This window comes from Diabrotica undecimpunctata, chromosome 5, assembly GCF_040954645.1.
Source record: "Diabrotica undecimpunctata isolate CICGRU chromosome 5, icDiaUnde3, whole genome shotgun sequence".
Taxonomy (NCBI): Eukaryota; Metazoa; Arthropoda; class Insecta; order Coleoptera; family Chrysomelidae; genus Diabrotica; species Diabrotica undecimpunctata.
This window is the reverse complement of record NC_092807.1, coordinates 13,966,795-13,992,469: the sequence shown is the minus strand read 5'-3', so window position 1 is coordinate 13,992,469 and position 25,675 is coordinate 13,966,795. Positions and strand designations below refer to the sequence as shown.

Here is a 25,675-nt window from a genome sequence, read left to right as displayed (position 1 = left end):
TTCCTGGTGTTCTTTGAACATCTGCGGTGTATATTGTGTACAGTAGGGGTAACAGGGACTGCTCCCTGTGGCACTCCAGTCTCCGGAGCTCCATGCTCAGATAAAACTCGTCCTATTCGTGCCCTGAAGCTTCAGTTACTCAAGAGCGAAGAGATCAGTCTCGTCATGGCCTTACTGTATCCGTAGCCCCTCACTTTGTATATTAGGTCTTTATGCCAGACTCTGTCGAAGGCTTTGCTTACATCCAGGAACGCTGCTCCTGTACTGTTTTTTATAGGCCTGTAGTTTTGCGGAAATATGGTATTCTTTCCTGGCTTCGGAATCATGATAACGTGGGCTTCCTTCCATCGATTTGGGAAGAGCCTGTATCTAAGGATCACCTTAGGTATGTTGAAGTACTATTGCTTTTGCTGGTAGATACTTCAGAGAGCTATTTGAAATTTCATCTAGACCAGGTGCTTTTCTGTGAGCTATTTTTAATTAGATCGTTTATTTATTGAGGGGATGTAGGTGTAATTATCTACTCTGGTTCTTCGGGCATCTCTTGTTATTCCTCGACTTTTTCGATGAAGTCTACATCTTCATCTTGATGATAATTTATTGTACACTCTCTCTCGAGAGTCCTCCTCATCACCTCGGCTTTTTCATTTATGGTGTAGACAATTCCATTTTCACCGTGTAGTGGAGGTATGGCTTTTCTATCATTTTTTAGTATTTTTTTGTAGTGTCTATATGTTTTGCATGTTTGGATCGTTTTCCTCCATTTCTTGAACGTGTTTATCCCATTGTCGTCTTCTGTGTACTGTTAGTGCTCTTTTCACTTCTATGTTTAGCCGATTTGCCCCGTTTTTGTCTTCCTGGTTTCTTTTCCTTCTAGCTCTCTTTTGAGCTCTGTTCTTTTCCCTTATCATGTCTTTGATTTCCTGGTTTATGTGTCCAAACTTTCCCATCTGTATGTCTATTTCTTATTCAGTAGTGCTATTTCTGAGTGCTTCTTGTACGATGTTTTCGAACTCTAGGACTCTTTCTTCTATTTCTCGTGGATTGTTTATTACTGGGACGTTGTTGATTCCAATACTCACAAGTCGTTTGTAATTTGTCCACTTTGTTTTGTTTCTTTTTCTTGTTGTTGTGTTGTTTTTTCCCATCTTTCTATTTCTAGTAGTATGGGGTTGTGGTCTTGTGATCCTTCGTTTAATGTTCTGATCTCGGTCTGTAGTCCTAGATTTTTATGTAGATTAGAAAGTTTGTTTTATGATACAAAAAATGATTGGTTAAAAGCAGAAGGTGGAAGGAGATTTAAGATGATGTTAGAATTTGAAAGCAGAAAAAAAGGGTTATCTGTTTTTGACGTTAGACGGAAGAATATCCAATCCTCACAAGTTAACGAGTGCCGGAAAAATTTAAACAGTGTAAAAGTAATTTGTGAATCAGAGTTAAAAAGTGGTAGCAGTTCTGGTCTATGAATGTTGATTAGGAGAAGTTGCAGTAAACGTTTTTGAAAATAATACTAGGGGAGAGTGTTGTACCTTGGGTCAATTTTTAGTTTTTATTTTTTTCTAAATCCTAAAATTATATATTTGCAAAGTTTATCCAATGTATTAGTTACTTTGTCTATTTGGCTACATGCTTTCTTTTTATTGACACATTTTAAGCTTATTAGTTAGTTAAAAAATATATTTTAGCAGGCCCTTGCATGTTGACCCAAGGTACAAACTGGTAATGTACCTTGGACCAGCATATATTGTACCTTGGACCAGCATTATATTGTACCTTGGGTCAGTTATAAAAAAAAAATAGAACAAATCTTGAAATGTTTTATTGAATATCTCAAAATAATCAGAACATTATGATTAACTAATGATTAATTTAGTAAATAAAAACTTATTTGACATTATATCCGCTAAATTTAACATTACATTTCAGGTGCGCATCGTGACGTGCAGTTCCGCTTATTTTGTGCGGTTGTGGAAGTTTACGTACAATATCATTGCGTAAAAAATCATAAGTCTCGGTTGAGTCGTTTATAAACTTATTGGAATCTAGAATTCTACGTAAATATCTAAGTTAGTTATTAATTCCACTGTTCAGTATCTCGGCAACATAATAAACAAAAGATTTCTTCCCTGCCAATTTCACTAAAACAAAGTCTCCTTTTTTAATCTCGTTATTTTCAGATAAGTCATATATTTTTTGGTCATTTAATAATTCTTCTTCTCTAGTTACCAAGTCCTCAAATGTACCTCCATCACTTGAACTTGATTCACTATCATACTTAGCAGCTCTCTTTGGCACATTTTGTATATCTTCTGTCGCTATTTGCTTTGTAACTGCCTGCACTTTCTCAAATGATACCGTCTTTCCCTTTTTAAGCTTAGCTATTTCATCTTTCTCTGGAGTATCGGTAAGTATTCGTGACTTTCCTCTTGCTCTTCCTAACTTCTTTTTGCGAACAGGTGCCTTTGGATAGGGTCGCAACATTTCAGGTGTAATAGAACTTCCTGAAGTTCCTGCTTGACGAATATTTGAGGTAGAAGGAGTAGAGACTTCCATTTCATTAACTGTAGTTTTAGTTTTTTCCCCGTCCTGTTCAACATTGACTTGCTCGCGACTGTCAGTAAGCTGGTTTAAAGGACGATCAGTTACATAAGAAGACAGAAACTCATTATCTTCAAAAATGTTTTCATTGACGGGATAGAGACCGCTCACCTCAAATCCCTTCTGGATATTAGATGTAGTAAATGCTTTTGGAAATGCCTTACCTGCAAGTTCGGCTATATCGTAAATCGTAATAGGTTGTCCAGGGTGCATAATCATCCACTCACTACAGGCGGTATTATAGTAAGTTTTCATCGGTCCAAAAACTGTTCGATCGGGCGGTTGCATTTTGTGGCTGGTGTGGGGATGAAATGTTATCGGTAGAATTCCATTCTTCTTACATAAATTAATGACACTTACATTCACGTGGCTATCGTGATTATCCAAAAGTAATATAACTGGATTTTCAACTGTTGGTTTCACATGATTTTTAAAGTGTTGTAGGTATTCCAAAAACAATATTTCGTTTGACCAGCCGGACGAATTTGCACCTCCTATAGTTCCAACTGGACAACCTTTTAGCATGTGAGGCTTAAAATTAACCCTCGGAAATATCATCATTGGCGGAATATGATTTCCGATTGCATTTATTGAGGCTATCAAGGTTACATTTTGACCTCGCTCTCCACTTGTCATTTGACCTAATTGTTTTATTCCCTTAGGTCCTACAATTTTTGGTGGCACATGGACAGTCGTTAACCCTGTCTCGTCACAATTCCAAATTTTTTCTGGGGAAAAATCTCCACGAGACAAAGCTTCTTTGTAGTTCTTAAAAAAGGAAGATATATTTGTTTTATTGAAGGATGTTGATCTGGCCAAACTTGTAGGTTCTGGTTTACGAAGTGATAAATCTTCATGTCTTCTAAGAAACTGCCTCAGCCATTCCTTGCCAGCTATCTTTTTTTGGTCCCAAGAAGGCGGATAAGACTTGTTATTTGCAGTTGCATACTGGTATGCTAAAGTACGAACTTCCATTTTCGTCAAACCATAGTGGAGGCGTGCAGCAGTGAGAAGATATATTTTTAACTCAGCTTCCTCTTCTTTATTAAAAACTTGTTTTACATTATTGGCAGCAACATAAAAAAATTCTGAAGCCCCCGACTGCCTGAAGGATTTTACGTGCCTGATCAGCGTGGTTTTTGATATGTTATAGCACTTTGCTGCTTCCCTAATTGATAATTCACCACTTATGCATTTATTTGCGGCTGCAGTTAAATCCTGGGCATTTAAATGTGGTCTTTTGATACCCACTTTACTTCTCGGCATTTTAAAATGACTATCTGAAACAATAATAAAAGGTTTTTTTGGTAACAGACACACCAATTAATTTAAATAAAAGTCAAAATAATGTTAATTCGCAATAAGATTATACCTTGGTCCGGTCCAAGGTACACGACCTACCGGTGACCCAAGGTACACAACGTAACAATTTCAGCTGTTTTTTGTTTTCTAATATTAGGTTATGCGTTTAGACAAAAAATACATTCATGATTATCAAGCGTAAATATATATTGTCCATTACAGATAATAATAAAATATATATATATTTACATTTAAAGCGGATTTTAACAGATAACAAATAGGTAAATAATTTACTTACACAACACAAAACGCTCTGCAAGTCACCACGCTGCAATTTTTTGATAAGTGTATTTAGATGCCATCTACCGCTGATATTATTAAACCACTAATTTAACCAAATCGAAGAGAAATCTGCAGTGGGTAAGAAAGAAAGTCAACTGACCCGAGGTACAACCCGGTCCGAGGTACAACACTCTCCCCTACTTATTACTCGGTATTATGGTTTGCACGGGCCCGAAATCCTATTTAGCGTGACTCGAAAAATCGAGACGGGTATAGTAACCTTGCGGTATACCGTATTAATATAATTAATATTTTTAAAATTCAATAAAGTAATTTTATTATTTAGTTATAGACTTTTTATAGATTTCGATAAAATTGACAAAAATTACGTGTTGTATAACGGACTTGACTCGTCGCGTAAATGGACTCTTCCAACTGTTTACTAGTGAAAAAGTAATATGACGCCAGTGGAGAAGCTTCGCTCCAAAACAGGAATAACACAACAATTAATAAGAATTTAATATTATTTAACAATTTGGTACATCTGTAAATTGAAATATCTAACATCCCTCACACCAGCACTTCAAACTAGAGCTGCAATGGCCACTGATTCTTCCTTCTCCTTTGCATACTCGACGGCAGGTTTCGTTGTCCCAAACTTCACAAGGACCTGGATGAGCAGCGGAAAGACAGTCACTAAGGGAAGTTTTAACGGTGGCGGTTACCAGGAGAAGAATGGCTAAGATGTATAATACTTTCATATTGCATCCTGCAAAAAGATTATTCATATTTAAAACTTCATATTTAAAGTTAAAAATCCGAAGGAAAATAAATTTGCAGAAACACATTATCTTTGTAAATTGTATTTTGGGGTGAATTGAAGTTAGTGTGTACCTACTGTGAATAAATGAAAGGTTTACAATAAATTAATTGGCTGCAGCAGGGGTTCCCAACTAAATTTTTTAGGTACTACAATTACGAGGACCCCCACTATTTCCTAAAGACCTAAACACACTTAAAGTTACCTGAAAAGAGCCAAAATATGTGAACACATAAATCAAACTAATGCTATTTAGGATTTATTTGTGAAAATATAGAGTACCTACACAAGTACATTATTAGTTTTAATTTTCACTCATCAATTAATGAGATACGTTGAATTTAACATTAGAATCCATTATTTCTGTAATGTTACGTTCCAAACTTGAAACTTTCACTCTGAAATCTGACCGCATGTCAAGCCGATTCCTATATTTGTTTTTCATGAAGCACATGGAAGAAAATCGATATGTTGTTGCAAATGGAAGGATTTCTTTCATGGCCTTGTCTCCAAGTTCTTTGTAATCCTTGCGTGCTATTGCCCAGAAGTCTGCTTTTTTCTCACCATTAAAAATGTCCTTCATCGTACCACAACTCGACAAATCCACAAGCTTATCTTGTTCTTCTTTTGTAAGGACTTGGATTTGTTCAATTGCTTGACAGCTGAAAGGATTGCGAATCCAACCATCGTCAGGGTCAGGTTCAGGGAAGTATATCCTAAAAGTCGTGGCTAGGCTGCGTAGGTGCTCGGCTGCGTTGATATTTATCGGGTCCGGTAAACTCTGCTCTGCAGACTCCAAGAACTGTTTCAAATTAGGAAAGTTAGTGAACGACTCGTTTTCAATCCTTGCCGCCCACAGCTGGCACTTTTTTACCATAGCACTGATCTTATCTTCAACTTTGAACATATCTATATTTTTCCCTCTGCGTACTTGGTGTCAAAAAGAAAAACATGAACTTCATCTCTAAGTTCAAAAAACCTTGTCAATATCCTCCCTCGAGAGAGCCACCTTACTTCCGTATGAATAAGAAGGTGTTGATGCTCACTGCCAATCTCTTTGCACAACAAAGAAAATAATCTGTAATCTCTAATTGTATGGTTTTTTCCACATTTAGCGACAAGCTGAGATACCTCATAAATTGCAAGGGTTGTATTTTCATTTACATTTGCACCATAGTGTTTAGTAATGTTTTTACGAGATCTTTTAAGCTCTCCTTGTTTGTTTTTAAAAAAATCGAATGACTTACTCTTGTACTCTGGATGTTTTGTCTCAAGATGCCGACGGAGTTTTGCTGGCTTCATACACTTATTCGAAATGCTTTCGTAGCATATTACACATTGAGGTTTAGGCTGCTGCTCAGGGCCAGTGAACGTGAAACCCATTTTCAAGTAATCAGAGTTGTATTTTCTAATTTTTGCAGCACTGATCTTGGTCGAATTAGGTTTAAGAGACGTCGACGAGTTGGGTTCAAGAGACACTGACAAGTTCGGTTCGAGAGTCATTGACTTTTTAACTTTAACATTGAATACATTTTCTCCCTCTTCGTCTGTAGGTCTATCCCGTTTTAACGATCCACATTTTAACCAACAAAGCTTTAAAATGTTGCACAAAACCACACGGTTTAACACGGCCAGGGACCGCACTAGCAATAATGAACTAACTTACTAAAAATAGCCGACTGACATCTCTGAAATGCGAATTAGCTGTGTAACTGTAGTGCAAACGACAGCGACGCATTTTAGCGGCATAAAGCCAAAGTAGGGTCTCATCTAGTTCCAGTGCCAGTGGTGGTGAAGAGGGGAGGCCGAATCTGTCTTATACGAAAATACTTTTTTTAGGTATATAAACAAAATTATAGTTAACAATCTAAAATTTGATATAACTTTAAGTTTGCGCGATATATATTATTAATTTTAAAGATTTAAAGAGAAAAACTTTGTTTTCGCTCTCCTAAAAAAAATTGCGAAATGGACTTATATCGTTTTTCTCCCTGGCTCTTCAAATATTTATTTTTATATCTTGCGGACCCCTCGGCCATATCTCGCGGACCTACAGGGGTCCGCGGACCACCAGTTGGGAACCACTGGGCTGCAGTATTAACGGCTAACAGATGGCATCCACAAAAACATACCAAACTCAGATAATGAGCATATTAAATAACAGCGCAGGAAAAAAAGGAATAAATATAATGACAAATCAAGAGATGGCAGTTAAATCAGGAATTAGATAATAAAATATTCACGGATCATGAGTATTAGATACTGAAGAAAAGAACTGATAAACGAATCTAGATAAAATCAGTGTTAGAAGTGCCTAAGGTGCACGATGAAATTTGGCTTTCCTTAAAATAATATTTTTTATGTTTGTATACCTCTTTATAAAAATAAAGGTGTCATGTTTACAGCGAAAATTACTTTATAAAAAATTGAGACCATTGTTGACAATAATGACAATGATAAAAAATAAAATATTGCATACTTTGTGAAATAATATACTTACAATATAAAACTTGCTTTTTAAGAGTAAAATGCTGTTATGCTTGTTAATTGTGTATCCGTGACTTATATATAAAAAATTGTAATGATAATAACAATAATAAAAACCATATGAATATTGTTTTTAACTTCATAAAGAAAAACAATTTTATTTGTAGCCTGTTTTACATAATATAGTCTAAGAGCCAGGGATGGAGGTTGAGTATGCACTTTTGAGTACCCTTGGTATCTTGACGTTTTTTATGTTGCTTGGTGAATAAAATCAATTTTTCGAGGTTACCAGTCAGAAAACCTCTTAGATAATTTGTTACTAGCATTTTAATTGTTTAAATGATTGTATCTCCTAAACTATTAGATATTTCATTTTATCAAAATGAAAATTGTTCCTTTTAACCCAAATATTACTACCCACCTTTTAAAAGGCAGTGTAAATTATGTGTAATTTAGGTTAGTACAGCTACCAACTGATAGATGGCTCTAGATGGAGTGTTTTCAAGAGCCAGCATTCGACAAGTTTTAACGATTTTAGTGCGCGCACATGCTGTAATTGTGAGGTTATCTGTGTAAATTGCCAGGTTTTGGACTACAAAATGGATGCTTATAATTGGAGGTAAGTCTAGAATTAAAAAACTGTTATTTCACGGCATTGGCATGTGGATTATTGTATAATAGGGACTTATGTACGTATATTCTTGGCTCGAATAGTTGTCACGTTGTTTCAAAGGCTCACCGCTTGGGATTTCATTTTGTTCTTTTAAAAGGACGGTAGTAATTAGTACTACCAACGTGCGTATTGTTTCAGGAGGCCTCTCAAATTGCACGAGCTATTAGAAGAGCTTGATTCTGATGAAATCCCAGTCCCTCCAGATGGTTTGATCATATTTCCCCCAGAAAATGCCAATGATGATGTCACCGATTGCGACTCCGGCGATGAAGAACTAACTACAATAAATAATTTACCGGGTAGTCAGTTGAGAAACGATGTAGAACTTGTTTTTGACAACGCGACTGAATTACCACAAGATTCTGTGAATTCCAGCCTACCAGAAGAAGATTCGGATGATGACAATATACCATTGGCTTTGTTTCTTTCCAAGGAAAAGCTGCCCCATCAATTAGAGAAGAGAATATCTGCACACTGGATTCAAGGAGACTTGTATCAACACCCTGATTGTACTTACTGGAAAACTCAATTTGGACCGAAAATGACTCAGTCGCCGATGGAAATTTTCAATTTGTTTGTTGATGATGAAGTCATCAATTTGGTTACCGAATACACTAACATCTACGCAGGACAAAGAAATCTTTTGAACGACATTACTCAAAATGAGATTCGATGTTTTATAGGCGTTCTTGTATTGAGTGGTTATGTGGTTGTGCCGAAAAGGTACATGTACTGGGAAAATCGTGACGATTCGCACAACGCAATGGTGGTAGCTGCTATATCTAGGGATAGATTTTCTCACATAATGAAAGTTTTGCATGTTTGCAATAACTTGTCATTAGATAAATTTGATAGATTTGCCAAGATGCGACCCCTGTTCGACGTAATAAACAAAAAATTTATACAATTTTCCCCTTTAGAACAACATCACAGCATAGATGAGGCAATGGTTCCGTATTTTGGTCGCAATCCCACAAAAAAATTCATCAGGGGAAAACCAATCCGTTGGGGGTACAAAATGTGGGTAGGAGCCCTTCGTCTGGGATACATAGTTTGGTTTTCTCCTTACCAAGGTAATTCCACTACAATACCTGAACAATATAAAGTCCTTGGATTGGGTGCATCAGTAGTTCTATCCTATGCAGACAGATTGAATGAAGTATGGCCTCAAAGGCGGTTCCATCTTATTTTTGATAATTATTTTACTTCTATTCATTTACTGCATGAGCTAAAACAAGGAGGCATATTTGGTACAGGCACTGTAAGGGAAAATCGCACCATGAAATGCCCTTTACCCTGTTCATCTATTATGAAAAAAACTGAACGTGGTAAATACGAGTATCGTCTTGATAAAAATATAGGAATAGTGGTTTGCCGCTGGCATGATAATAATATCGTTTCTATTGCTTCCAATTTTGTACCAGTAATGCCTTGCTTCTCTGTAAAGAGATTTTCACAAGCAGAGAAAAAACATATTCAAGTTCCTCAACCAAATATTGTTAGAATATACAATAACTTCATGGGTGGCGTTGATCGCAGTGACCAGAACATCAGTTTATATCGAGTGTCCATAAGAGGAAAGAAATGGTATTTTCCCCTTTTTGCTCATTGCGTTGATATGGCTATTCAAAATGCGTGGCAGATTCACAAAAGACGGTAAACTGGATCAACTTCAATTTAATTCAATTCAATTCAACATCAATTTAGAAGATCTATTGCAACTAATATTTTGGAAACTTTTAAAAAAGAAACAAAACGCGGACCTTCTAAGCGGAATTCGAATTCGGTAGCCAATTCAAGATATGACGGTATTAACCACTTGGTTCTCAAGAAAAGCAATCGCGATGTGGATATTGTCACAAAAAAGTCCAGTTTTTGTGTGAAAAGTGCAAAATACCTTTACATCCAAAATTTTGTTTTAAATCCTTTCATTCTTTGTAAATTGATACTAATAAAATATATATGATATCTGGTACCGTATATTACTACCGTCCTTTTAAAAGAACATGTCAAAACTTGACAGGTATCGTCATAAAAAAATATATGATTGTGTTTTTTGGTTCCATATGCTATAATTTCCATGAAAATTCGAAATTAATTCAAAATGTTAACAATAAAAGATTCAGTAATATCTGGGTTAAAAAAATAAACAAAAAGGCTTTTGGTAAACTTAAATCCGATTGTTAGAACTGAAGTGATTACTGGATTCGAAGCAGTAAAGCAGTAGAGTTTGACAAAGCAACATATTCTGCCACAGTACTAGAAATTGCTACAAATGACTATTTCTTTGATTTCCCGAAAATAATATTAGTATTAAAATTCAAAACAAATCCACTTACACTTTTCCGATCATTAATATTGTAAGGAAAATCAGAGTCTTCAAAAGCATTAATATTTATGACCATATTATTAGATTTTACATATCTTAGAACAACATTTTAAGTTTTCTTTAAATATCTCAAAACAATTTTTTAAGTGATTCCAATGGTTGATACCAAAACACATTTGAAATTGACTTTGACTAAAATACATTACTGTAAAACATAAATCTAGTCTTGTTTTTTAATTAATGATTTTAATTAAATTTAATTTTGGTTGAATAGGACGGCGGGCGCACTTTCGACCCCAAATTGTCTTTGTACCTGGGGTAATCGAAGGGTCAAATTTTATTATAGGAAATTTCGACACCGCGGCGTAAAGCAGGTAGGTAGGTAATTAGCGGCGATGGACATTTGCACCCAAGCAGGACAAGCGGGTTTTCCCAATATTGTTGTTCTTGTTTGACGTTGACTTGTGCACGTATACGGATATTTAAAAAATGAGTTTGATAAAAAGTTCCCGTGGTCGAGATTTATTAGTGGTGGAGCATCATTCGTTCTCGAAACAGAAAGTGTTAAAAAGCGGCGAGATATTTTGGCGCTGCATCCAAAGAAACACTAAGTGTTCCGCAAAAGTGTTTACAATAGGATGTGAGGACCTCACCATCACAAGAAGTGATTTGGTACATAATCATGAAGCCGATCCAAAAAAGCTTGAAGTAAAGATGGTAACCAATGCATGTAAAAGAAAAGCCCAAGAGGACATATCGGAAAAGCCTGCCAAAATTACAAGAACTGCTGTTGCTGAGTGTGATGTCAATTTGCTGACGGTTCCTGACATAGCTAGCATTAGAAAGAACATTTACAACTGTCGTCGTAAACTGTTACCAGGTCCGTTACCAAGAACCATATCAGAAGTCCATAACGCGGTTAGTAATTATTCTCCTAAAACCTGTCGCAATGAAAGTTTTTTGTTTTTAAATCATCCTGAATTAAATGTAATTGTATTTTCATGCGAGACAAATATTCGTTTGTTGTGTAAATTAAAAACTTTGTATATGGATGGTACATTTTCATACAGTACCAAATATTTTCTACAATTATTTACTATACATGGCTTGGAAAATGGACATTATGTTCCTTTAGCATACTGTTTGTTAAAGGACAAATTGTCAATGACATACAAAAATTTATTTTCTTTATTAAGGTCTAAGATTTTTGAAACATTTCAATTATCATTAGAGCCAACTGAAATATTTGTGGACTTTGAAAAAGCAATTCACTGTGCTTTATTGTATATGTAGCCCAATGCAAAAATTAGTAGATGCCGTTTTCACTTACACAAAAACTGGTTTAAAAAAATTCAATCTTTGGGTTTGGTACAAGAATATAAGGATACAAATTCAGAAATTGGAAAATGGTTAAGGCATACGTTTGGTTTAACTTATTTAAATCCAGCAGAAGTTGAAGAATGCTTTCTTTATGATTTAATGTCATATAAACCTATAAACGCAACACTTGATATATATGCAGATTATTTACTGGAAAATTACATTTTCGATAGCGCTCTATTTCCACCACACATATGGTCTAATCAGAATTCGTCTATTGCGAGGACCACAAATGCCTGTGAATCCTTTCATTCGAGATTTAATTCTTCTTTTTATTCAACACATCCTTCTATTTTTATTTTTATTGAAAAGTTAAAAGAATTTCAAGTAGACACTTATGTCAAAATAAATATGTAGTTTACATATACCAGCAAAAATCAAAGATACTACTGTTAAGGCTAAATTGGCATTTTTTGAGAAAATGATGGATAAACTACGATCCCAACAAATACGTAGGTTGGATTTTATAAAAGCTGTATCTTATCATTCCTATAATAGCAAATAAATCATTGTATACAAGTATATTAACGGTAAAATGTACAAAAATTAGGTACTAGTTGTATTATATTTAGATATTATTACAGTTATAAAGAAATAAAATGCACATTACTTTTATTAAAATAAATAAATAAATTAATTATGGTATTTTATTTATGTCGCAGCTATATTTATTTGGTGTCGAATATACCTGTAAGATAAAAACGGGAATTGGGGCTGGTGTCGAAAATTGCCATTAAATTTTAGTCGCTACCTGCTTAGTGTTGAAATTTCCTACGCCCGAATAGGCAGATCCAAGGGTTTACAATAGTTCATATTAAATTGGTTTAAAACTTTTACAATTAAATTCTTCTGTAAAATTAATAAAAAAATCACCTTCCTTTTCAATTTCAATACCCAAAAAAACATCTTTATTTGAATTATTAGTTAAATCTTTCATTTCAAATTCTGATGATAATTGCTCTTTTTTGTTATTTACATCAATGACATTATTAGATATTATCATCAAATCATCTATCCAAATTAGCAAGGTAGTATTACATGTCATATATAAAGAGGGATCATAGTAGATCTTCTGAAATTCTTATCAAGTAAAAATAAATGTAACCGATCATACCAACACTTACGAGCTTTGTTTTAATCCACATAAAGCTTTCCTGAGTTAACACACATAACTTTGCTTAACTTGAGAAAGTCCAGGAGGTGGTTGCATATAAACAGGATACTTCAATTCTTTATTTAGAAAAGCAGACTTCACATCCAATTGATGAATCTCTGAAGAGCTAATACCAATAGTGCTCTTAATATCATTCTTCCCACTGGAATGTAAATATCTTCATCTTGATCAAGTTTTTATTTAAAACCTCTTGCAACTAGTCAAGCCTTTTTGAAAATCTCTCCATTTACTTCTTTTTATCTAAATACCCACCTGGAGTGTATTACATTCATCTCATTTGGAGGAAACACCAACTCCCAAGTTTTAGTTTTCTTTAGAACTGATAACTCTACATTTATAGCTTTCAACCACTTTTTATCTTTGGTTGCTTCTTCATTATTTTTTGGAACTTCGATGGTAAAATTTCTGTTGAGAGTGCTGCCATAAAGCCATTCATATCAATATCATAGTCATTATATCTAATTGGCATCTTTCGTTCTCTATTACTTTTTCTTATAATCTTATCTCTTTCTTCTTCAGTAAAAATTTGGGTTTGTTAACATATCATCATCATTTTGGCTTTACAACCCTGTGTGCGTCCTAGCCTCCCCAAGAATTTTTCTCCAGTCGTCCCTATCCATCGCCTTCCTCCGCCAAGCACGTATTTCCATATTTCTCATGTCTTCATCGATGTTATCTAGGAATCTTGTTCTGGGTCTTTCTCTTCTTCTTTGACCAATAGGTCTATCAAGGAGCGTTTTTCTAGCTGGGTCAGTTTGATCCATCCGCATTACATGGCCTACCCACCTCAGACGTCCTATCTTTATGTGTTTTACGATATCTGGTTCCTGGTATATCCTATAGAGTTCGAGTTGTATCGTCTTCTCCAGACACCGTTTTCATTTACCGCTCCATAGATGCGCCTTAGTATTTTTCTTTCGAAACATCCTAACATGCTTTCATAGCTTTTTGTTAAAGTCCAGGTTTCTGAACCATATGTTAGGACTGGGCGTATTATTATTTTGTAGAGTTTTACTTTTGTATTTCTTGATATAACTGTAGATTTAAAAAGGAGATTAAGCCCAAAATAGCATCTATTAGCCGTGCAAATTCTGCGGTTTATCTCTGCGGTAGTGTCATTTTCAGTATTGACGAGCGTTCCCAGGTATACAAATTCGTTAACTGCTTCGATGACGTCATTTTATATAACAAGTGGCCGTAGTGTTTGTGGTTGCGTACCTATTTTCATGTATTTTGTTTTATTGGTGTTTATTATTAAACCCATTTTTGTAGCCGCTTCCTTTAATGCTACGTACGCCTCTCGTGCTGCGTTTTCCGTTCTCCCAACAATATTGATATCATCAGCATATGCTAAAATTTGCACAGATTTGTTATATATTGAACCGGTAGTTGTGATTTGTGACGTACGTATTACTTTTTCCAGAGCTAGATTGAATAGTATACAGGAGAGTGGGTCTCCCTGACGTAGCCCGTTATTTGTTTTAAAAGATTCAGAGAGTTTCCCCTGGATTCGTACTTTGCATTCAACTTTTTCAAGGGTTAGTTTGGTTAAACTTACCAACTGATTTGGTACTCCTAGGTCTATCAATGCTCTAAACAATTCTCTTCTATTTACAGAGTCGTAGGCTGCCTTGTAGTCTATAAATATGTGGTGCGTGTCTACACCGTATTCCAGTGTTTTCTCTAGAATTTGTCTTAGGGTTGAAATCTGGTGAATTGTTGATTTACCACCTCTGAAACCAGCCTGGTATTGTCCTATTATTCGCTCTGCATATGGTGCCATACGATGGCATAGTATATTGGAGAATATTTTATACGCTGCATTTAGGAGCGTAATTCCTCGATGGTTAGAGCATTCAAAGATATCTCCCTTTTTGTGTATGGTGCAAAGTATTCCAATATTCCAATCATTGGGAAGGGACTTCTGTATACATATTTCTTTTATAAGCTGCTGTAGCGCTATTATGATATCGTGGCCACCTTCTTTATATAATTCCGCTGGGAGATTATCTATTCCGGGTGATTTGTTTCTGGCTAGTTTGTTTACAGAGTCTTTAACTTCCAGGATCGTTGGTGGATCCTCCTCCCTCTCGTCTGCTCCGCTTACCTCGCAGCTTTCGTCTTCCGGGTTTTCTTCTTCCTCTATATTAAGTATCTGGTTAAAATATTCCGTCCATCGGTTTAGTACGTCTGTTCTTGTTGTTAAGAGATCGCCATTTAAACTTCTACATTGATTTGTGTTTGCCTTAAATTCTTTTCTGTTAATGTTAACTTTCTTATAGAATGTTCTGAATTCTTTCTCTCTGTTGAGGTTTTCTATATATTGAAGTTCCTTTTTTAAGTGGTTTCGTTTCTTCATTCTGTGTATTTTCTTTTCTTCTCTTCTCTTTGTCTGGTAATTTTCTATACTTGTTCTAGTTCGGCGGGTAAGCATTTTTGCATAGGCTTCATTTTTTTCTGTGTTGCGTCTTTGCATTCATCGTCAAACCAGTGATTTTTTCGGGTACAAGTTTCTGTTCCTATTTCATCTTGTGCTGCTGACTCAATATCTTCCCTTATCCTGTTCCAGAATGAGTCTATATCTCTCTGGTCTTCTTCGCCTAGACTTTGATTCCTTAACCTATTGGTAACATTTTCCCAGTACTGTTTTGCAACAGTTGCATCTCTCAGCTTCTGTACATTCCATTTCTTTCTATTTATTTCTTTTTCTTTGTTTCAACTTCAATTTAACAGATTCCATAAAGAAATATTTTAATTATTTAACGGATTTCATAAACGATATCCATTATTACTGTAACCTACCAAATATTTTTCTTGGCTTCTTTCATCGAGCTTTCCCCTTACTTCTTGAGGAACATGAGCCCAAGCCTTCAATCCAAATATTCGTATCTTTTCTAGATCTGTTTTTTTTGTTAAACCAAATTTCTGGTGAAAGTTTACTACTTGGCACTGCAATAGTTTTTAATCGACTATTTATATATGTTGCTGTTCGTACAATTTCACCCCATCAATTCTTAGACAGTTCACTGTCAAAAAGTAAGCAACGGGTCATATTTAAAACAGTTCAGTTAAATCTCTCACTGATCCCATTTTGTTCTGGATGTCTAGGCACTGTAAATTCAATTTGAATCCCTTCAGGCTTGCATAAATTTTTAAATTCATGAAACACATACTCCCCACCATTGTCAGTACGTAACCTGGATATAACAAATTAATAACAAAGTATCTGAGGGGTCGAGGGGACATAACAGTGCATACTTAACTCCCCTTGCTCCTAGAGTAATAAATTGATACACCAAATTAATATGTTAAATAATATATTGTTCATTCCAACTAAGCTTAAACAAGATAAGTAAATGCAGTTAAATGAATATTATAAATTTATTTGCATAAAGTGAATATTTTTACAGTTGCATTTTAATAATCAATTCGTTAAATTTAACCTTACAGGAGTTTTTTTTTGTATTCTAGCCTTGGTTTAGAACCTTTAGCCACGTAATAACATACAAATATTAGTATATAGTATTTTTCATATAAAAATGATTGCACGTCATTCAAGATTTACGACGTCAGAAGCCCACAGAGTTGCCAAAACATCAGAATAGTTAGTAAGTGACGAATTTTTAAAATGTCAACTATTTGTCAAATTGTTATATTAACAGTAAAAATACACTTAGTTTTAAGACTACTGCAACACACTAAAATACATAAGAAAACATTTTAATACAAAATTATATATTCTTAATTTTAAACTTTATTTAGAGCATTAATAGTAAAAACGTCCCGACATTATTTCTTGTTCAAAATAATCTATCTTATATGAAAGCTTATCAGCTTTCTACAGACTATTTAGTTGTTTTGGCATAGCACAATCACAATACACAACAATAATTAGTTTTTAAAGCTATTAATCTAAATTTAATTTAATTTAATTTTAAAATAAATACAATTTATTAATATATAATATATTATGATTAAATTGTGTAAGAAATCAAAACATAAACAAAATTCTTACTCTAAAAAAGCGGCAACACTTTAAACAATTTTGCCACAAGCTGAACTGTCATTATAATTTGAAGTATTCCCATATCAATTGCGTACAATTGTCTAATCTATTTAATTAAAATTATTATTTTGTGAAATATTAGACTTAAAGAGTTATTTCATAAAATTTATATTATTAATAATAACAAATGTTTTTGGTTATTTAATTAATATAATTCTAAAATTCTCAATATAATGATGATTACATTTTTCTGATTGTTGACGCCTATGAAAAATCGAGCAGTTCCGTATTGGTTTCGTATTATTAGCTGTGTTAGGAAAATTTGGAAAGGAGGAAAGAGGAAGGCCACAAATGAGATGGTCAGATAACTTGAAGAAACACGCAGGCCCGAAGTGGATACAAACTGCCTAAACTCGGTTCGCTAATCCCAGTCCGAACTGTCTAGTGAATTTAGTAATTATTTTTTCGCGAAGTTAGCTACTTTTTGACAGACTAAAAGTGGCTGGAAATTACTATACAACCAAGCACCCGTACTCATAGCCAATATTAATAGTAAACAAACTAAATAGTAAATAAAATAGAACTTTGCGAATTACCGACAATCAATATTTATTTATCTGCACCATATAATAAATAGTTAAGTTAAATTATAACAACTAAATATATATTTTTTAAATATATACTACCCAAAATTTGATGGGTTTAGTATACACTTCGACTATTTAGAATAATTCTTCTTTTTTTAAAGAAAGAAGTCTGTAATAGCAGGATACTTGAGCTATTAATACTGAGAAGTAGGAATTGTTGTGTTGTAGGTTTCCGACAATGAATCTGTCAAAATATGCCCGAGCTAAGCGAATGGAGTTTACAATAGAGAGACGTGGAAGAAGGAAGAGGAGGCCTATGTACAAAATTGGACAGCAGGGGCTGTATAGATAGATGGAGGAAAAAAAGGAAAAAGACAGTTAAAAAATTCAGTTTTACATAAAAAGTTTTCCAATAAAAGTTTACAAAAAATCTGAATTTGGTTTCGAAAATTAGTTTACGGATTTTAGATAGAGGAAAATTTGAACTCTAATGCCCAGTTGCACCAACAGACTGTAAATCAACTGATTTGCTAACCGTCAATTCGACGATTTAAATCAACGATCAATGGTTATTTTTCAAACGAGTTGCACCATTCTGAAAAACTATTGGTTTACAAACCGACAATTTATACGTGGCAACATTGCATGAGTACAGATTATTTTGATTATTTCATTCGAATCGGAGTGTAATCTGTTAAAAAGATTGTCAACAAAGAAAGTTTTGTAAGGATCATTGAACCAAAGAATATAGACGTTTATCTATCATAATCTTATATACATATCTTATATTTGGTAACACATGCATTATATCTTCCGAATCGTCAGAAGATGAACTCGACGACGACGACGATGATAAATCCATTCTTTTTAAATTATAATCTATAATACTTTAAACAAAATCTTTGCTAAAAACACTTTAATAATATAAACAGTGTAAAAGTGAGGTTAAAAACAGTCGATTTTTTAAATAACCGTAGAAAATCGGTTGGTTACTTTTGACAGATGAAAAACAGTCGGTTCCAATCGAGTAATGGTTGGTGCAACATATTCTAAAATAAACGGGCAATCCAAATCAAAAAATCAATCGTTTATTTGTTGGTGCAACTGGACATAAGGTTGACGTTCTGGAAATTTTAAATCTAAGTGATCTCACTTGATATAAATTGTGACGTGCAACATTTTTACTTTGAAAAATGGTATATATACATTTAGGATTGTACAGAGAGGACACTTTTTACGCTCAGGGTGTTCATCAATATCCATTCAAACGATCGATTTTTCATTCACACCTTTAATTTAATTTTTTGCAGAAATAACATAATCAGTTTAAAGTTTTTTCTATTATCTTCACTTAATAGTACATTTAAGTTTAATGGCATCTTTAAACCTGCTTTCAGCAATTCTTGAAGCAGCCACGTACTTGTATTGAGATGTAAGGGACAGTTAAAGAATATGTGATTTAGATCAGCTATGCTAGTTTCACACTTACATCTATCTGTTGGAAGAACTCCAATTTTATGTAGATGCTTCGGAAAACATTCATAATCGACTTTTAATCTTAGAACACTGTATTTCTGTGTCGAAGTTGGTACACATAGTGCAACAACTTTGTAAAATTGGTTCGCAGCTACTGTTGGTTGCAATTTAAAACAAATTAGTGTCTGTAGTTTCACCGAACTGAAACGTCCAACGTCTATCCCATTTAAATTTAATATGCTGTTTCACATATGCAATGAGATCACATGTGTTAAATTCTTCAATCAATGAGTGCTTTAGTGGATTTTTGGCTATTGAATCCGCAATACTATTATCCAATATATCTGAATGTCCCTTAACCCATACGAATTTAACATCATATGATGAGGCTGATAATTGTAGTAACTGTTAAAAACCTTTAATATGATCATATTGCTGTTAGAGATAAACCAAATTTCGTCTACCGCGCCGTGGTCAGGAGTGCTTGCAGTATCTCTAATTGTGACTTTAAAGTTTTGTAATGCATTTAATACTTATAACGAATCAGTGCACACGACAATTTTGCTTAACTGGTTTTCACAACTACATTCAAGGGCTTTATATCTAGCACATGTTTCAGCGAAAAGTTGCTGGATTGATTATTGAGAGTAAATGTTTTTAATCTTCATTTTTGGTACAAAGTAAGCACTGGTTATACATGTTAATAATTTTGGCACATCTGTATAGATTGCAGTGTAATCTGAATAGTAACTTAATTATTTAGGAATAATGTTTGTAGATCTTGTCAGGTATGATATGTCCAATGATTCCCAAATATTATTATAAGGAGAATTTATTAATTTAGTTCATTGCAAGTTACAAATGCTTTTGACAGTTATTTTTTAAGAAGAATGTAGTTGTTAAATTATCTGTATTTAATTGACTAATTATTTTGGCATTATAGTTGCAGCGATAATGTTGGATTAGGAAGTATTTACTTGCCAGATATTCTCAGCGTAATGAGAGTGGGTTTTCAGAGGCTAGAACCAGTGTAGCTTCATTTGGGTGTGCTTGCGAGTGGAGTGATACCGCTTTATTAACCCTAACACATTGTTTAAAGCTTTAAATTGTATTCTATCAAGTTTACGTAAGTAGTTATGCTAGCTGATCCATATACCAAACAGCTGTAATCTATAATAGATCTTATATAGGCTCGATAAAAAGTGCAACATTTTGATCTATACCCCACAATTTCTTACAAAGTATTTTAAGTAAATTCATAAACTTAAACTTAAACTACTAAGACTAATTATGTAGTTTGTATGTTGAGTCCAAAGCAGTTTTCTGTCAAGTATTACCCCAAGGTATTTGAATTCTGAAACAATTGGTATGACTTTGCCCCTTAAGTATACAGTGTCATCTTTAATAGGGTGTTTTCTAGAAAAAAAAAAAAATACTGCAGTACACTTTTGGTACGAAATAGTAAAGACATTTAATAAAGTCCAGCTATCAAAGTACATTTTATGTTTTAGTTCAGTGATACAGTCGATGTACGTTTTCTTCTGTGAATAGATGACAATACCATCAGCATATTGTAAACAAGCAATTTTGGAAGACCATAAATTGTGCAAATCGTATGTATACAGATTAAAAAATCTATTAAAATCAAAAAACGGGTGTGGCAGTCCAGTGGGACTGCCGGTAGAAGTTATACTTCTATACACGCGTTCGCCGTTACAAATTTATATGGTAGTCAATCTGCACAATCATTACATATGTAATACTATAGGTAAGAGAAAGAAGATAGCCTGAACTAAGCCTCAGTTTTATTAATAGCGTCTTGGCACCATTTGGAAGATACTTTTAAATGGGACCATGGAGAAATTAATGTATTATTTGAAAGCACTCGTATAAATCATTAGGTCCCTGGATTTTTTGATTCTTTGTGGCACCGTTTCAAAATCCCCACTAAATTGTGAAAATCTTATTAAATTAACTTTCGGTGAAAGAATAACTCTTTCTTCCCAGATGGCTAACGTCACTAGTATCATATATATGCCAAAAATCATATTTTAAAAATAAAATCGACTTGTTTTGAAATTTATGTTATGCATATAAACATATACATAAAATAAATTTAAAATAACAATCATTATATTTGTCCCTTTCATCTCTACGCCCATGACTACTATATGTACTAAATATTCAATGATAAATAAAATAGTTTCGAAAATTAAATAATTTATAAAATTAGCGAAACAATATTAAAAAATATATTATGATTTCTCAATTCTTTGATCTTTAAAACCAAAGTAACAAAAATCAGAACATAATAATTAAAAAAATATATTCCCTCATTGGGATCGAACTCGCGACTTCTGGTTCTAAATACCGCGTCTCAGCTCATTCGACCAAAAACCAATGTCATTATTTGTCAAGAACATTATGTCAGTTTTTTGGTTGTAATTTGTGTTTGTGTTTATTTATATATTGTTTTCCAAAAATGGAAAGGTTATTACGAATCATAGAAGTTCCAGGAAGAATATTTATTTGCAAAAGATTTTGGCGAAATGTATATATCTACCGAATTAATATAACATAATAATATTAATAAATATTAAATATATTTACAAAAGGAACATTTTTATTCTCGAGAGAGAAAGAGAGAGAAAATATATCTTCAGTCTCTTACATATATGTAATGGTTTTGCCAATTCACTTCCGTACAAATTTCCAACGTCGAAAGCGCCTATAGAAGTATAAATTCAATAACTTCAAACAGTAGTAGATTTAAAACAGCTCCCTGGAATATCTTTTGATGTAATCATTGGTCCTATATAATGACCTATTCGAATCGATATGTTTCTGGCTTTATATAAATTTGATAGTAAATATGCCATGGATTTTGGAACTACAAGAAATAAAAGTTTATAAAACAGAATATTTAAATCAATGTTGTCATAAACACTTTTTATGTTGATAAATAATGCACCTGTTGTCATGGAATTAGAAAATCCAATTTGAACATCTGTAGTCAACCGAACAACTGCATCTTTTGTACCACGGTCTTATTTATAGCCAAATTGTGTTGCTAGTAGTATACTTTACCGCCTCATCCAAGTTTCAATTCTCAATTTTAGAATTCTTTAGAATGTTTTAAAAATGCATGACAACAATGTAATTGGTCGATATGAATCCGGATGATTTTTATTTTTTTCCGGCTTTAGAATTATTATAACAAAATTACTATTTAAATGGGAATAAGCCACAATTAAAGGTTAAAATACGTTTATTGACGTTTCAATTTCCACTTCGGAAATTGAAAAGTCAATAAACGTATTTTAACCTTTAATTTTGGCTTATTCCCATTTAAATAGTAATTAATTTAAAATGCCACAAGAAAATAGCTTCAGAACAATATTATAACAAAGGAATAATAGCATATTATTTCAGTTCGGATGATGATATTTCTTTTAGTAAATAATGTTCTTCTATAAGTGTACCTGGGTGAGGTATGTTTGTCAACAAAAGTTGGACATAGCTTCTGTAGAATACCTTCTGCAACTGTTTAATGTTTGTGATTTTGTTGTTCAATTTGTTCGCCATCTTCCATATTTGAGTTGATGGGCAGTTGGAGTTAAGACTGCAACAAAATTGAATCCATATGTTTTAGCATAATGCATTAGAATAACATTTTCCACTTGTTGCGGTTTTTATATACATTTTCTAACAATGTTGCATATATGTGGTCTTCTGTACAATCGGCTAAATTGTTATTAATGTATTGTTTCAGGTATCGTGATAATGTTAAAACCCGTTGTAAAATATTTCATGATCGACAAGTAAAACCGATGGATGATGCAGTATACTGGATAGAATACATCGTAAAGCATAACGGAGCAAACCATTTAAGAGTGAACTACCTAGACATGGCTTGGTATCAATATTATTTAGTAGATGTGTTTGTTGTTGTGTTTAGTGTTATATTTATAGTATTATTTTTAATTAAAAAAACTGTATGTTTTATTTTAGGAAAGTTATGTAAAAAAAGTGATAAGAAGGTGTCAGATAAAGTGAAAAAGCAATAGATAGATAACAATTCTATTTATAAATTGTATAATTTCTTACTTTATTTTATAAGAAAACTAAAAGTTAAGAAAATACTGTATACATCTGTGTTCATTTCTTATAACATGGCCCATATATTCTAATTTGCGCTCTTTGATTGTGTTAGTGATTTCGCATTCCTTGCCCATTCTACGTAGGACCTCAATATTAGTCACACGATCCTTCCATAAAATTTGTAAGATGCGCCTGTAACACCACATCTCGAAGGCCTCGAGTTTTCTTAAAGAAGCTTCCGAGGGCGTCCATGCTTCTACTTCATATAATAATGTAGAAAATACATAGCATCTGATTATAGAGATTTTGGTACTAAGTGGTAAATCGTGACTTTTGAAAAGAGACTTCATCTTTACGAACGCTGATCTTGCTTTCCCTATGCGTTGTTTTATTTCGGTAGAGTGGTCCATTAACTGTTTATGTTAGTACCAAGATATGTGTAGCTGTTTACCCTGTCAATTGGCTGTTGGTTTACTAAAAGATGTGTATTTAATATTTCGCGCTTACTAACTACCATATACTTTGTTTTGTTCGTATTAAGATCCGCCCATATTCTCGACTTACATCTGATATGCGCGACATTATTGTTTGTAAATCATCTGCAAAAAGTAGTGCGTCGTCAGCATATCTTATGTTGTTTAGACACACTCCGTTAACTAAGACGCCTTCCTCTAGTTGTCTCAGTGCTTGCTCGAAGATACGCTCCGAGTACATGTTAAATAGCACTGGAGACAGAATGAATCCTTGTCTCACTCCTCTATCTATGCAGATTGTCTCTGTCAATTAGTCATCCACTTTAATGTTGGCAGTTTGATTCTACTATAAATTATATATAATTTGCAAGTATCTATCATCCAAGCCCGCATCTTTCAAGATGGATATGGGCCTGTCATGTTTTACTCTATCAAATGACTTTTGTAGTCGATAAAACAAATATCTACATCACAGTTAATATCCCTGCACCTCTGGATAAGCACTTGTATAGCGAATAGAGCTTCTCGGATGCCTAAGGTATCGCGGAATCCAAATTGTGTCCATGACACATGTTCTTCACATTTTTTACATATTCTGTTATGTATCACTTTTAAAAACGTTTTAAGTAAGTGGCTCATTAGGCTAATTATTCTGTAGTCTTCGCATATTTCTGCATTTAATTTTTTTTGTATATATATGTATATATTTTTGTGTATATATTATACGAAGGTCGATTTTAACCAGCTTTGGGGAATATTTCCAGTTATATATATTTTGTTAAATATAGTCGTTATCCATTGTATTCCTTGTTCGTCCATAAGTTTCAGGAATTCTGTATAAAATTTGTCAGACCCTACAGCTTTACCATCTTTAGTTTTTCTAATAGCTGCCGTGACTTCTTCAATGGTAATCGTGGGTCCTGTTTGGCATTCTATGTCTTCAATGGCAATCTGCCTTTCATCTGCAAATGTTACTTCCACATATTTCTTCCAAGTGTCTAGTCTCTCTTCCACACTTAATAGTGGATTACCTTGGTTGTCTGCCAAACATCCAACTCTTCTAGGCTTGTATAAGCCTGCAGCTTCTTTAACTTTTTTGTGCATATTGAATGAATCGTGTTTCTGTTGTAATAGCTGTATTTCCGCACATTCTTCTCTCAGCTGTGTGTCCTTAGCAATTCTGATTGTTTTTTTAATCTCTTTGTCTATTCTTCTGTATAATATCTTGACTTGATCTTTGACCTTTCGTCTCTTTTCCATCATATCTAGAATCTCATTTTCCATCCACAATTTTTCTTAATTTTTGGTGGTTTGAGGAATTTTTCTTGTATGTCTCCTGGTCTGTTAAATTAGTTTGAATAACGGCATTCAAATTGCTATGTATATACTGTTTTACACTATGTTCTGTGCGTTGGTCTTTGAGTAGCCTGATGTATTTTGGGTTGACACTACGTCGAATCTTCTTTAGCCTGACCCTCATTTTGCAAATCATTGGGTTGTGGTCTGAATTGATATCGGCTCCTGGGTATATATATATATATATATATATATATATATATATATATATATATATATATATATATATATATATATATATATATATATATATATATATATATATATATATATATATATATACCCGGTATTTAGGCGTTCGACGCCCTTCCGGTAGGGATCTATGGAGGAGTATCACCTAGCCGCAAGCCCTTATCTCTTGCCGTACTGCTCCACCATAGGCCGATCAGATACCAGCATATTCTAGACTAAGCCGCAGATTCATTTTAGAATTTTAAACTGCTGCGTTAGCCTTTTTGTTTTCTGTACACCGAGCCCGGGGATTGAACTGACATCTCTCGCATTGAAGCGAAGGAGAAGCCAGCCGCCCAGCCCGCTTGGCTAATCCGATCGACGGCTCCTGGGTATGTCTTGACTAATGTAATGCTGTTACGGAATCTTTTATTAACCATAATGTAATCTATTTGATTTT

At 33.8% G+C, this 25,675-nt stretch overlaps 2 protein-coding genes across 2 annotated transcripts in view; one reads left to right on the top strand and one right to left on the bottom strand.

Moving 5' to 3' along the window:
* The window catches only part of LOC140441091 (UDP-glucosyltransferase 2-like), a 46,546-nt gene extending 23,029 nt beyond the window's left edge, over positions 1 to 23,517 (top strand). Inside the window, exon 4 of the mRNA XM_072531524.1 lies at positions 22,887 to 23,517. Within this exon, the coding sequence (XP_072387625.1) occupies positions 22,887 to 23,181 (295 nt within the window). The 3' untranslated portion in view covers positions 23,182 to 23,517. The remainder of the gene's footprint in view (positions 1 to 22,886) is intronic.
* Positions 4,689 to 6,664, bottom strand: LOC140441092 (uncharacterized). Its single transcript, XM_072531526.1, has 2 exons — positions 6,250 to 6,664; positions 4,689 to 4,951 (listed from the first exon to the last, which is right to left on the bottom strand). Exons 1-2 carry the CDS (start codon positions 6,503 to 6,505, stop codon positions 4,743 to 4,745), a joined length of 465 nt encoding a protein of 154 aa, XP_072387627.1. The 5' UTR covers positions 6,506 to 6,664; the 3' UTR covers positions 4,689 to 4,742.
* Positions 23,518 to 25,675: the final 2,158 nt, after the last annotated feature.